This window comes from Calidris pugnax, unplaced genomic scaffold (genome assembly GCF_001431845.1).
Source record: "Calidris pugnax isolate Ruff unplaced genomic scaffold, ASM143184v1 scaffold30, whole genome shotgun sequence".
NCBI lineage: Eukaryota > Metazoa > Chordata > Aves > Charadriiformes > Scolopacidae > Calidris > Calidris pugnax.
This window is the reverse complement of record NW_015090776.1, coordinates 507739-522149: the sequence shown is the minus strand read 5'-3', so window position 1 is coordinate 522149 and position 14411 is coordinate 507739. Positions and strand designations below refer to the sequence as shown.

Genomic DNA, 14411 nt, shown 5'->3' with positions numbered 1-14411 from the left:
AACCTTTTTTTTTGCATTCCAAAGAACAGGATTTTTAAAAACAAAAAGCTACTTCAGGAACTCACTTGCAGGAGTCTATAACATAGACCACATCGTTGATGGTAATGCTAGTCTCCGCGATGCTGGTAGATAAAATAACCTATAAAAACAGAAAACGCATATTGAAATCTATTTGGTCTGAAAAAGTCAAGGATTGACTGCAAGTTAAACGACATTAACTACTGCAAGATAAACTATATGACTCGTACTTTCGTTACTCCAGGAGGCACAGGATCAAACACTCGGCGTTGTTCCTCCAGAGGAATTTGTGAATGCAGAGGTAGAATTCGATACTGGCGGCTTCCTACAACATGAATACAACAAGGTCTGTAACTATTACTGTGTAAACCCCTTTTTTTTCTTTGCACACCATAATCATTTCTACACGTTCATTCTCATGCCAAAGAAATCCCGCTCCCAACTCAGCTAACTCATCTTTACACATTCAGTAGTTTCCTTTGGAAAAGGAGATGAAACATAATAGAACAGTTGTTTGTACCAAAGCGTGGATTCATTTCTAGATGCTTCTGCATTGTATATATCAAGTTCCAGCCAGGCAAGAAAACAAGTACAGCTCCGGGGACATTCAGGGTCTTGATATAAATTAGCAGGGCCTCAATGAGTTCAAAAGAAGTTTCTTTCTCATTCAGCTGAGCCATGGCGTGCTTTGTTTCTGGGCCATATTCATCACTGCAAATAAGGTTGCAATTGGTCTACAAAAAAAAATAAAAAATAAATAAATACAACCACAAAAGAAATCATATAAATTAACTTATTCAACCTGTGGCGACTGGCTCACCAGGCAAATAGGAAAATGAAATGTGTGGGTAGGGAAAACCATCCTCAGGCACAGCTCACAGAGTGACTCACAATTAGTGAGCAGCTCAAGCCCTGCTTCCCCAGCTTTCTAATACAAGAATGGAACTGTAATTCCATTGCATTCAGTTATAACTCAGTACAAATTTGCAACAGGAAGCTATCAAACGAATTTAAACTGCATTCAGATGAATGAGGATACCGTCATAAGAAACAAAAGAAAATGCTTTTCTCAAGAAAAACTAGTAATTTTTTAAAAATTTCAAATAACTGACCTAAACAGTAGTTTCAGACCTACAAATTAAAAGCTTTATTATAAAAGTGATAGATTCTTGACAATGCATGTAAGCACTAACAATATCAACTGCAAGAGAAAGAAGGGAGAGAGTCTAAATTTTCACCCTGAAAAGGTATCACCAAGCTCATATTTCTGTATCCATTTCTCCTGCCAAGGTCACTGATATTTTCACTGTTAAAAGCAGTTCTATCTTTAAAGAGAAGTTGGCTGACAAACCATGAGCATTTTAGCTTCAAAAAAAAAAATTCTTCAGTTTACAAGGGCAATGAGAAAATTCAATTCTATTTCTGAAGTTAACAGCAATCTTGGATGTTAAAAATACAAAAGCTGTTAAAAACATTCAAGTTCAGCGATGCCAAATGAATTGCACTTGAGCTACAGTTCTAGCTGGCACTGCTTAATTTTTCATATTAAAAACATCAAACATACATCATCATCTTCAGCGCCTTCATCATCCTTCTCTTTCTTCTTCTTTTCCTTCGGTGGAGGAACAAACTGAGTCATTTGAATGCAATCTTCCAGAAAATAATCTGCAAGCAGAGGCAAGCATTGGTTATCAAGAGGGACCATTAGAAGCCTGTGTCAGGGAACACAACTCTATTTATCCTCTCTTGAGATTCTTCTGATATAACTGTGATGTTTCAGAGCGTGAAGCCAAGATTGAAGAAAACTGCTTGGCTGTCAGTTAGGGTATGAGAATTATTCCCACACTATTCCAATGATTATTCCTCTATTCAATATACTTCCACGTAATTTTGTACTGTTTGGTTTTTGGGGTGGTTTTTGTTTGTTCAGGTTTTTTTAATACTGGCTGGTTTAAAGCTAATTCCATTATTCCTAATATCACAAACAACTGATCAGAAACACCACACCCTGACTACTGCTACCTCATTTTCCAATGGAAACTGCCCCAAGTGGAGGTGCTTTAGGATGGGGGGGCGTTTGTGTTGTGGGGTTTTTTTGGAAAGGGGTGGTGTGGTGGTAGTTGTGTTACACCTTTGTGATTCTAAACCAAATGGTGCTATGAAATGACTGAGTGATTTCTTTGCCCAGGGTAAGCAACATCAGTAAGAACATGATGATCCAAAAGAAATGTCTATTTTGCAGCACCCATAATTTTAAAGCATACGACTGATAAAATAAAAACTAAAGCAGTTCCTGAAAGTTCAGTCAGCGATTTACCTTGGACAGGGTAGGTTCTACCAAAGACCTCAATGATAGGACAGTTGAAGAAGTATTCACAAAACATACTAGTATCGATCGTGGCAGACATGAGGATAACCCTGATTTCAGGATATGCCTGAACTACGTCTCTCAGCACCACCAAGAGAAAGTCAGTCTGTGTATAAAGAGAATAAAAGCATCATTAATTTCCTACCCATAAGAAACAACATCTTCCCAAGAGACCAGAAGGAATTACACAGACATACACATTTATTGAGCTGGAGCTTTGCTGGGCAAGAGAAGTAAGAATTATGACAACAGTATTCTATAAGCAGAAACAGCTGTCAATGCTTTATTTTGCAAATACTGCAATTCCTGGGGTAAGTGAATTTTAGGATTTCCAGCGTAAAGAAGAGTTACTCTTTTATCAGAATGAATCAAACTAAAGAAAACCATTCAAAAAATAGTTTGCTGCCTTCCTAACAATACATTACAATCTAAGGTCTTTTAAACTTGGTTTATGTATAAAGTAGCCATAGTTCATAAACCAAATAGGAATGACTTGGTGCAATTGTATGCAAAGTTTTATAGTTCTATAGAACTCAGGAAAAACCTGCACTGCAATTCCATCTAAATGAGTCTCCAGGGTCTGTCAAAACAAGTTCAAACAGTATGTCAGAACCCCAGTTTCTCTCACTCGTGGTGTGGCAAAGCTGAAAACTATAGGGAAGAACCAAAGGGACAGAAAGTGTTTCCCATTTTTTAAGTTACATACAATTCCTCCCCAATTCTATCTTCGACTATCAAGATGGCAGCTTCTGTAAATACCAAAATGCTTTTTGTTAGTAGAACATTGTTAGTAGAAAAAGCATTCCAAAATAAAAGTGACATTCCACATGCTCCCACATTTGGTCAAAAAGTGCTTGTACCATGGGGTTCTATTTTCCAGAGAGGACCAGGACATAGAAGGAGATCCTAACAGGCAAGAGATAGGGCAGCAAGTAAGCACAAGTCCTTGCTCTTTTAATAGATAAGGAGTCATTAAGAGAATAATTTCTAAAAACCTTATCAAAGTTGGAAAACTCGCATATAAAGCAACTAGTAAAATGCAGTTTCCTTTCACGTTTACTATTACACAAGAACACATGTGTAGATAAGGAGTCATTAAGAGAATAATTTCTTATCAAAGTTGGAAAACTCACATATAAGGCAACTAGTAAAATGCAGTTTCCTTTCATGTTTACTATGACATGAGAACACATCCATAAGTGAAACAAAACAGAAGCAGAGAGAGAAATAGGATCGTAATCACCAACTAACTCACGTTAATGTCTCTCTCATGAATCTCATCAACAATAACATGACTGATGCCACGGATCCCAGCCTCCACCTTTCTCAGAAGAACACCTTAAACAGAGATATTAGTTAAACATTCATGTAGGTAACAGCTCGGTCTTCCCTGCATCCTGTCCTATTCCATCAAGAATGGCTGCACTGGTTTAAAAATCAAGAATTGTGCAGGCTGCCCAGCACCTCACAGAATCACAGAATCACATGGGGTTGGAAGGGACCTCTGGAGATCATCTAGTCCAACCCACCTGCCAAAGCAGGTCACCTAGAGCAGGTTGCACAGGAACATGTCCAGGCGGGTTTTGAATGTCTCCAGAGAAGGAGACTCCACCATCTCCCTGGGCAGTCTCTTCCAGGGCTTTGCCTCTTACAGCCCCATCTCTAATCACCACACTTTCATTTGTACAAGCAATGGAGAGGGTATAAAGCATTACTACTAGAAAGACTCGTTCTTCCTTCCCACCAAATACTGCCTCCCCTGCTGTCTTTTAAGGACAAGCAACACATGGCAATTTTATCTCTTCAGGAGATTTCTGCGTGGTATCTCCCTGGGCAGTCTCTTCCAGGGCTTTGCCTCTTACAGCCCCATCTCTAATCACCACACTTTCATTTGTACAAGCAATGGAGAGGGTATAAAGCATTACTACTAGAAAGACTCGTTCTTCCTTCCCACCAAATACTGCCTCCCCTGCTGTCTTTTAAGGACAAGCAACACATGGCAATTTTATCTCTTCAGGAGATTTCTGCGTGGTATTAGATCTGTATTATCATACTTCTGAGTAACAATATTAATCTTTCTCTGCACAACAGCACGTCAGCAAACTTATTCTATCAAAAATAAAATACTGTTAATCTTTTAAACAGATTTTCTAAAAATGTTAATGTAACTATGTTTCTGCTTTTGCTGCTAATTCGAAGAATTCAAACCAGTAATTAATAAGCTCCAAACATAAGCAAAAGGATACAGACCTACAGTGCAGAACAGCACGCTGGCATGTGGCCGGGGAAGCACAGATTCAAACCGCACGCTGTATCCGCAGCTTTGCCCAGGTTGTTCCCCTCTCTCATATGACACGCGCTCCGCTACAGACACCGCGCTAATCCTCCGAGGCTGAGGGATGAAAAAGTTTTCTCTAACTTAGTTTATCAGAACACCACTGAAAACAAGAAAGTAAATTATAAAAGCTGGAGGTGTCCTGTCCTAAGATTTCTTTACAGAGTAGCCATTAAACAGTAATATCTGTAACAGCGGGCTTTTTTCTTCTGAAATGGTTAATCAGGCACACGAAATTACAGAGGAGGGATATAAAAATATACAGGAACTACCAACTGGCATTTGCCAAACTGTTTCCCCTCGGTCTGCCAAAAAGTTTTCACCTGGGCAAGGTACAAACCAGACTACCCCAAGTGCAGATACATGAATGAATTAACACTCCAAATTAAAATACACACAGATGCTGAGGTTTCTCCTACATGTAGTACCAAGGAGATGCTTTTATGAATGATGTCTTGTAATGACAATCAGATTTCTCAGCACATCCTATGAGGTGATTTCTAGCATCCCATGACAAAACTTAGGCAGATGTGTTTGTAACACATCCCTCACCTGTGTCACAACTATGTTGCACTCTGCAGCTCTGTCAGTTTTGATGTATTCATCCAGGATGTACTGTGGAACTTGTGTGGTTTTGCCACAACCAGTGGCACCACGAATTACAACAACAGAATTGTGACGGATTGCATCCAGGATTTCACTTTCAAAATTCTTCACAGGTAAGGCCTCTCTCTCTTCTTGTATCTGGAAAAAAAAAAAATAAATAAAAATCCAGCACATTTCCAAAAAATCAACCTAACTTGCTCCACACGCATACTTTGCCTCACTGTTCTTCACAGGTTTTGCTTACACAAAAGAAAACTGTTAAGAACAAATCATACTTTTTATCTTTTCCTTTACACAGTGCAACACATGCCCACATCCATCCCAGTGTAACATCCAGCACTTTGGAAAACTTGGTGCATATTACTGCTGAAATCCAGTCTTACACACTTTGCATGCGATACATTTAACCTCTTTTGGAAAATAAAAAGACACGAGCAAAGTGTGTCACAGGAAGCACACTTACCCTTTGCAATTCTTCATCCTGCTCCAAACGGTACAAGAAATCACTTTTCAAATCCATGCTTATCTGCTCTGGAGTCAGCTGTGAACACAGGACATGGTTAGGAGGCTTTTTGACCCCTCTGCTTATCTATCTCATAACTTCAAGTATAAAATCACTCACACCAATGTAATGATTACAAATTATCTGTAAAGGATAATTTCCTTTACATAAACCCCCTGAAATCTGTTATTCCTATGAGCTATTTTATTTCATTCATTCCAGTGAGTTATTATTGATAACTAATAATGGCCATCCTCAAAGAAGCTTCTCAGAAAGACCCAAAATGCTGAAAAAGAATGAATGTTTAAATTTAAATACTTCAACTGCTTGAAAAACACACTCTATTCAGCAGTAAGCCCATGAGATACCTAGATGATCATTCAGATGGCAGTTTTTTTAATGCACAGAATGAGATAATATAAGCACATAACCACCTGCAGAACAGGAGCTGAAAAGGCAAAAGTGAGCAGAGAGGAAAATTTATCAGGCAACTCTTGTACTACAATTAAGAAAGAATGTTAAAGAAATTCAAATTTGTTACCAAAGGGCTAATTGGTTTTACTGAAAGTAAGTAAACTGCACCATGACTAGTACCTAGAAACCATAATGAGATTTAAAGCCAACTCAATTTGCAATATCCATAAGTATATTGGTTATGCATTTTAAGTAGCAACACTCAAATTTGCATCAGTTCTGTATTTTTAAAATTAATATATAATGATCAATGTTAAATTAATGTAATTTATGGAAAAAAATGCTGTCAAAAAAGGTATTACATTATATTTTGGTCATAAGTACTCTGGTGTTCTGTTGTATGAAACTGAGGTTCTTGTCCTGAAATTCTTTTCTGGTCAGATTATACCACTGCCAAAATTATGCCTTGAAACATGGCAACCTAGTATTTCTTCCCTCCTTCCTCATTTTATCATGCCACATTGCTGCTTTTCATTTGTTCTGTGTTGACCTGAAATTCTTTTCTGGTCAGATTATACCAGTGCCAAAATTATGCCTCGAAACACAGCAGCCTAGTATTTCTTCCCTTCTTCCTCATTTTATCATGCCACATTGCTGCTTTTCATTTGTTCTGTGTTGAATGGGACTAGAAATGATCAAAAAAAAAAAGCAAACAGGCTGTGTAGTGACACCAGCTTGGAGCAGCTTCTCCTCCCAGGAGAAGTCTTAGCATGGAAATACAAGAAAGAGAAGCTAGTGAATTATAAATGACATGTCCATACACTTACCTTGTAATTTCGATTATAACTTTCTATAGGCTGCACAATAGCAGGCAAAAAGTGAAACAAAGCAAAGATGTGGGACATCCAAGACACTGCTGCTCAAGAACCTAATAAAACATTAAGCAAATACAAAGAACTCCTACCAATGAAAAGACTCCCTCCCTCCCTCCAGGTCAAGAAGGGGAGAAATTTTATCAGTGGACTGTTTCCTCCTTTGGAATAGCTCATACTTTAAATCCTGGGGGAAAGAAGCATTTAAAAGTTCTGAAAGCATGGGGAAAGTAAACAACAAATCAATTTTTTAAGCTATCTTACATTGGCCAGAGGACCCTCATCAATATTGCAGCTGGTCCAAGGGTTCCAGTTGGAATGAGGTGGTGACCATGGAACAACTCCTATATGATTTTGTCTCTGTGATGGTTCAAAATGGGCCAACTTTCCAACGTTAATCACAACTGGATTACTGGGATCTTCAGGCTGTGAATCCAAAAGTAAAGTGGGCAAAGAAAGATAAATGTTTTATTAAACAAGCAGGGCTGATGTTAAATACTGTAATGTCTGAACCACACACTCACCAAAGGCACAATCTCCAGAGACAGTTCCCGTACAATGCTTTGCAGCTGATTCTCTAACTGAGGAGACAGCGACACCTCAAAGGGTTCCACCTGTTAAACATTTAAAAACTACACATTGATATATGCAAAAAAGACAGACAACAGGAGCCAGAAACGCAGGCTACCAGAGAGCACACTGAACCACCAAATATTTTCTAATGAAACAAGGTCAAAGAGTACCTACCATCAGTTCAAAATTCACATTTTTGAAACATTTTGCCAACTTTTCAACCAACAAGAATCTGAAGAGTACTTCAGATTCCCAAAACATTCCCAAACTTGCAACTAAATACCTAAAAAATGCTAACATGCCAGAGAATGAAACCAAACAGCCAAGAATCGTACATAGCATAAACAGAAGTCTTTAAGATTCTAGAAAATTTATACTGGAAAAAGCATTTATTAGAAATACTATTTCATCTAATACGCTGTAAAACTAGTTTACTTCTCCATTCACATACACAAGAAGTTATATTTCTGATCCAAATCATTGGCCAGACTAGAAACAGTTGCTTGTCTACAGAATCAAAATCATTATTAACTTTTAAGCTGTTAAATACTCGGAGCAAACTTTAACTCGCTCATCTTTATAAGAAAAGAGACATTTATAAGATAACTTGTGTTATTAAAATGCAAGCAACAATTTCTGACCTTTCTACGAAACTCACCGATTCTCCTTTTTTCTTTGTTTGTCCAGAATAAGGTTCTATGACACCAAGATGGTAGAGCTGTCTAACCAAGGAAAGGGCACAGGACTGCGCTGCCAGCTTTTTGTTCGATCCGTGCTCGCGACTGAAAATCCCTGCAGCACACAAAGTTCAGAGTTATTCACACAAGTGAGGTTTCATGGACAGAGTCTCAAATCTTGATAAATCCAGAATAAAAGCCAACTATTCCTTTATCAGCTGACTCACACTAACTGTGTAGTTACTTACTGACTTCCTGGGGAACTCCTGTCAAGTTTTTTCTGCATTCAGTGTCTAAGAAAGTATGATTATCCCATACCACCCAGCAATATCATACAAATTTCATGGCAAGCTCCACATAAATGGGTATGGTATGGGGAGCACACCCACTACCTGGGACAATAGACACCTGCATTTCTCAGATATGTGAAGAACAAGTAATTAAGACAAACAAAACTTACCATCTCTCACGAGCATTTCTTTGTGCTGAGAAGAAAGATTAGTGGAAGCACGTAACACACAGTAAAACACAACATGGACAGCACACAGAAAACATGATTTCACATCAGGAAACAAACATGAACCTTCCCTCTGGAAGTGTCTCCAACACATAACTACAAAAGTCTGTAGCCAGGAGTATGGCCTGTTCCTCTGTACCAACACCCATATCTGTTGTCAAGGTAAAAACATTTATAGGAGCACTTACTTCTGCCCAGCTGCTTCACATAGATGTTCATTTCTGCAATAAAGCTTCTGTAAGAGGAAGAACGAACACAAAGGGACAATTATCAACAGCTGACACTGCAAAAATAGCCACTCTTTTCCAATTTTTCTAGGCAAAGATCCCTGTGTCTTCAGTCAAGACTCTCAACTTAGCAACGTCCCAGGTAAAAATATTACTGCTTTTAGTCCCTTTAATCCCAAAGTAGTAGGTAACAGACTTGCCATCAATAGAACAAGTAGATCTGTTAAGAAGAGTCCTGCAAATGCCACCGTTCAGCATTGAAATTTAAAGCCACATTATTAGGAAATATGCTCTGAGCTAAGTTTAAGGCAACAATTATAAAGCAGACAGCATGTTAATTTAACATTAGCTTATTATCCCACTGTACCATCAATGGCATCCCATATTATACTCATTTAACTCACTTTTACCCTGGGTTTATTAACTCAGAGGCAACATTTATAAAGCAGACAGCATGTTAATTTAACATATTATCCCACTGTACCATCAATGGCTTCCCATATTATACTCATGTAACCCACTGGTAGCCTGGGTTTATTAACTCAGACACAACACTTAGTACAGCCACCCAGGTTTCTGCCAGACATTTGGGCAGCTCAGAGCACGGACAAAACTGAAGCAGGTCATTTTGTCAAAGACCACGGAACACGTCTGCACAGGAGGAGACAGAATACTTCCATTTTCATTAAGCCCTTTTTGCCATACTCTGGGAACAGCATATAGTCAGAAGTAACTCTGCGCAGCAAATGTAATAGTTTGCCTAGTAGGCATGTAACCAATTCATTTAAAGGTCATCTGGTATATTAATTTAGGCTTAAAAAAATGAGAAAGACCTATGTCCACAGAGGATGATGGAAGCCAAGTTTTTAAGAATCACAAACCTAAGCATGTACTTGCACAGATTAAAAACGAAAGCCAAATTCTTATAAGACAGGATTTAAACTGGACAAACCTAAGCATGTACTTGCACAGATTAAAAACAAAAGCCAAGTTCAGATTTAAACTGGCAAATGTGATTCAAGATGTATGACTGGGCTTTATCAGACTGAGATCATCTTTGAAAACTATGCCTTGGTACTTCCACAGCTGCAGGCAGAGCCTTGCATCTGTGTCCTTGATTTCTTGCTGTAAACAAACAAGCACAAAAAGGTTAAGGGAGGGATTTAAATTTCAAGTTAGAACTCCTTCCTGTACTACCAGTGAACTGACCTTCAGGCACAGTGGCTTCATGGGTCAAAGGCCACTGGCTTTCAGGGACACAACAGCCAACTAAGGCACCGATGACAGTATGTTTCTCAGCCAGGCCTATAGTCAGCATTCAATCTCATTCTCCTCCACCTACGGGGAGAACAGCAACACCAGAAATCAGTTTGCAGCAGAATCTCACATCATTCTTTAGTACAGCCTCAGCAGATCTTTGGTGTCGCTCGCTGCTACCATCTTCAGCAGGAACAGGCAAAGGCATCCCACGCTACTGATGGAATCCCAAGTGAGAAAAGCCACATCCCATCCCTTCGTATTTAGGTCATACTTTGTGTATTAGGAGAGCCATGTTTATATTTACAACTTATACTCTCCTGTTGTGATTAAAGCAAAGTTTCCAAATCCAGCTATTAATAAGTTCTTACACCATGTGACTATGATTAATTGACAACAAGAATACATTTATCCTTTAAGAAGTCTGAGAGCAACACTGAAACTTCTATTATAAAGACCATTATTTAATTAAAAAAATCAGATTGCTAAAATACACAGCAACAGGTATTTCTTAAAAATAATAGAAAAAAACCCACAAACAAAAACCAACTAAATTACTGTTCTCAAAATTCAAAAGATGTCTTAAATTATTCCTCTCCTGCTATGTATACTAAAAGGATTAAATCCAATAGTTTGCCCTCTCTCAATGAATGCTAGAAGACATTAGGATTGTTTCATGCCTATCCAATGCATTGCAGCAGATTGTTATTTCCCCCTTCTGCTATTTCATCAAGAGCAATTCACAGAAGCTTTGCTGGACGTATTAAATAACAAAACTCTGAAATGCTCTCTGGAAGAACACTAAATGGGCTGAGAAACATACTGTCATCAGTGGCCACATCATTCTGCTCAAGATTATATGCGTTTAAATACATGGGGCTTAATGCTTTTACCTGCAGAAGGCCTAACAAAATGTGCTGCACAAATAATCTGCAAGTTTTAGAATAAAAGAAGTGCTTAAGAATGACATCTGCAACTAGCACATTTAAAATTCCTAGTACTGTACCAACTAATTTTTTATGTTACTCATTTAAGGGAAAGAAATGTCCTTGCTTGGAAACATAAATGGGTATGAAGTGACTTGAAGATAGCTTTTAAATGAGAATTTAGAACTTTCTGACACCAATATACATATTTCAGATGTTCTAAATGCTTGTCAGACTTAACAACAAAAGAATACCAGAAGTCCTGCAAGTGAGGCTCTCTTGGAAGACTAATAAAATTCACTTGTCTTTCTAAAAAAGAAAAAAAAAGCTCTCATAGAAAACAAATTTATATAATTCAGACCCCCCCCCCCCCCCAAAATCCAACAATGAGAATCCAGCAGCAGCAGACTGTTGTTTCTGACCACAAAACATAATTACATTTCACAAGAAATAATAGAATGTCCTGAAGCTTTGATGATTTGTAAAGACTGTTCCAAACAGGGGTAAAAAAAAAATCAAAAGCATCAATCCTTTATGCACAATCTGTTATGCATTATTTTAGTTTGGGAGAAGCACATGTACATTTTTTGATGGAACGGGCAGAAAGTCAAAAAAGACTAATATCCAGCTGGTTTCAACTGAAATTTAAGACCCTTAAAACTTCAGGAAGATTCTGCCAAACTAATTTTTGCAGTAGGAGACTCCACTGCCAAAAAAAGCTAATTATAATAAAAATATAAATAGAATGTCCTTAAAGCACATTTCTTTCTACGTAAGCAAATGTAAGACTTACTCAAAAATGTACAAAGGCAACTACAGTCATACAATTACCATGAGCAATTGAGTGTTCTTTCCACTGAAACTGACACCCCAACAGCTAACTAGAGCTCAGCAATCATTTTAAAAGCTGCACATCTGTGAAAAACATTAGACAGAAATTTCTTTAGAGTCACTCCGATCCTGGCACCAAGGCTCACAACCCTGTTTCAAGATTTAGGGATGTTGTTGGTCCTGGTAAAGAACACTGCTGTCACTGAAAATATTTCTAACCCTTCATACACAGAAAATGACTAAAACTACCAAACCTGTTGTGATCAGGCCCCATTTCAGTGTATTTATATTCTTCCTGAATCTTCTCCTTTTGGAAAAACTGGTTCAGGCGTGCCTTGGCATTTTCCAAGGTCCAATTCCCATGAAGATCAGCATTTAAATCCACTTCTGACTCCGAGGTCTAATATTTGAAAAAAAGTATCGTTTGCTGGTTTCTAGTAGATTTCAGTTTTAAACATGCTTACAAGACTTTTAAGTAACTTGTCTAGATACTATAAAATAACTAAGACATTACAAAAAATGCCAAAATGTCCTCAGTATTTCCCTATTTTTACAACAAAATGTTTATACAAACCAATTGGATATTCACAGTATCAAGAGTGATTTATTTTATTCTTAGTTTAAACAAATTATCTTTGTTAGAAGTCAGCAGGTAAATCTACAACTTAAGTTCAAACCAAGAGCAAAACATCAAACAAAACCCGCAAGCTTGATTATAAATGCTAATAACAAACAAAAGGGTGAAAGATACCTACTTAAGAACAAAAGTTAAGGAGAATTACATAGAATGACTTACCGCCTGCGCTTCTTGCTCGTCTTTCTTAGAATAGTAATCGTTCAAATTTGCACCCCGATCCCACTGAGCTCCACGATTGCCAGAGTTGCCAGGGGCTGCACCTGGGCCATTGCCTACCACACAGAAAATAAAAATAACCAAACAGAAACAAAATAACTCCCCCCAAAACACATTCTTAGCAATGGAGAGGTATCGCCTGGCAATCTCAACAGGAGAGGACCAGACCCTCAGATCTAAGCAGTCATTCACACCTCCACCTTCCCCCAAAACACATTCTTAGCAATGGAGAGGGATTGCCTGGAGGACCAGACCCTCAGATCTCATGCAGTCATTCACACCTCCGCCTCAAAGCTACAGCGACTTCTAACTGTCTTCTGTCTGCAGAATTATGCTATCTGGGACAAAAGAAAACCAAAACAAAATCCACCCAAATCTATATATTCATATATTACATGCACCTACAGGTAAATTAGTGTTTTCACAGTCTTACGTATTTCAGCCTCTAGAATCAAATGTGGAGGAAGAGGTCCACCCAAAGTAGAACTGGAACCAGTAACATCTCTAGCTGCTTCATGGCCATCAGGGGTATCACCAGCCGCTGGCTAGGAGACAGAATGAAGGGACATGACATATCAGCACATTCAGACAGAATTAAGTCTGTTTACTATTTAGCTGGAAAACTGTTCAGGCAGTTTAAAGAGATCGTGCATCATTATGCAACAGTTACCCTCAGTAGTAACCCCCAACAGTAACACTCCTTTCCTGAAAGGAATATGATTGCTGAATATTTGGCTTTTTGGGGGTGTTCTGTAGAAAGATTACCAAGCAACAATAGCCCTGACTTATTGAAGTTTAGCCATCATAAAATCAACTGCTTCAGCACCCAGGGTAAAATAACAGATAGTGGTCCCTATCGGATATCCAAGGGAACTCAAACACACTTTGTGAACACACACATAAAAAAAAACTGCTGTAAGAAAATATTGATACCTTCAGGAAATGACAAAATTATAGCTTATCATTACAATTTGAATTCTTCTCATTTTTGAGATGTGTATGTTTAGCTAACTGATCACACCACCTCTGGTTTATCCCAAACACAGGACGTGCTACCCCATTTAGTTCAGGATCCAGCCATGCAGCACACTGCATTGCCGTGAAACTGAGTGGTACATCAGAAACGCTGTTACTGTAGGGCTTCACCTGGGCTAACCAGGCAGGGACACTGCTTCCACTGATCAAACTATGTATCTTACACAGATATATTCTTAATAATGCACTAGAAAAAGACTCTTTCTTCCCAACATATAACACGTAGCTTCATGCCTTACTGACTGTTCTCTAAAATTGCTGTAAGGACAGAGTTACCCTCCTCCTCAGCTTTTATGTCACAGTCACTGCTGATGCTCACATGGTTCACAAAACATCATAAAAAGCAGCGATCCTGTTACACACACGGGGAGCTAAGGCAGAAAGCTTTTATGGTTTAACA

The 14411-nt window shown here is 38.4% G+C and overlaps 1 protein-coding gene across 2 annotated transcripts in view; it reads right to left on the bottom strand.

Moving 5' to 3' along the window:
* DHX9 (DEAH (Asp-Glu-Ala-His) box helicase 9) overlaps nucleotides 1-14411 on the bottom strand; it is a 30659-nt gene that overhangs the window by 13736 nt on the left and 2512 nt on the right. Inside the window, exons 3-18 of one of the 2 annotated variants that reach the window (XM_014948275.1) lie at nucleotides 13410-13521; nucleotides 12920-13032; nucleotides 12378-12523; nucleotides 9071-9117; nucleotides 8347-8480; nucleotides 7640-7729; nucleotides 7380-7541; nucleotides 5791-5868; nucleotides 5274-5465; nucleotides 4637-4778; nucleotides 3642-3724; nucleotides 2336-2492; nucleotides 1583-1683; nucleotides 539-752; nucleotides 249-343; nucleotides 66-139 (exon numbers count right to left, since the gene is read on the bottom strand). In XM_014948275.1, the coding sequence (XP_014803761.1) occupies nucleotides 66-139; nucleotides 249-343; nucleotides 539-752; nucleotides 1583-1683; nucleotides 2336-2492; nucleotides 3642-3724; nucleotides 4637-4778; nucleotides 5274-5465; nucleotides 5791-5868; nucleotides 7380-7541; nucleotides 7640-7729; nucleotides 8347-8480; nucleotides 9071-9117; nucleotides 12378-12523; nucleotides 12920-13032; nucleotides 13410-13521 (1940 nt within the window). Of the gene's footprint in view, nucleotides 1-65; nucleotides 140-248; nucleotides 344-538; nucleotides 753-1582; nucleotides 1684-2335; nucleotides 2493-3641; nucleotides 3725-4636; nucleotides 4779-5273; nucleotides 5466-5790; nucleotides 5869-7379; nucleotides 7542-7639; nucleotides 7730-8346; nucleotides 8481-9070; nucleotides 9118-10318; nucleotides 10448-11546; nucleotides 11565-12377; nucleotides 12524-12919; nucleotides 13033-13409; nucleotides 13522-14411 lie in introns of those variants that run through there. The other variant, XM_014948282.1, reaches the window with a different exon arrangement.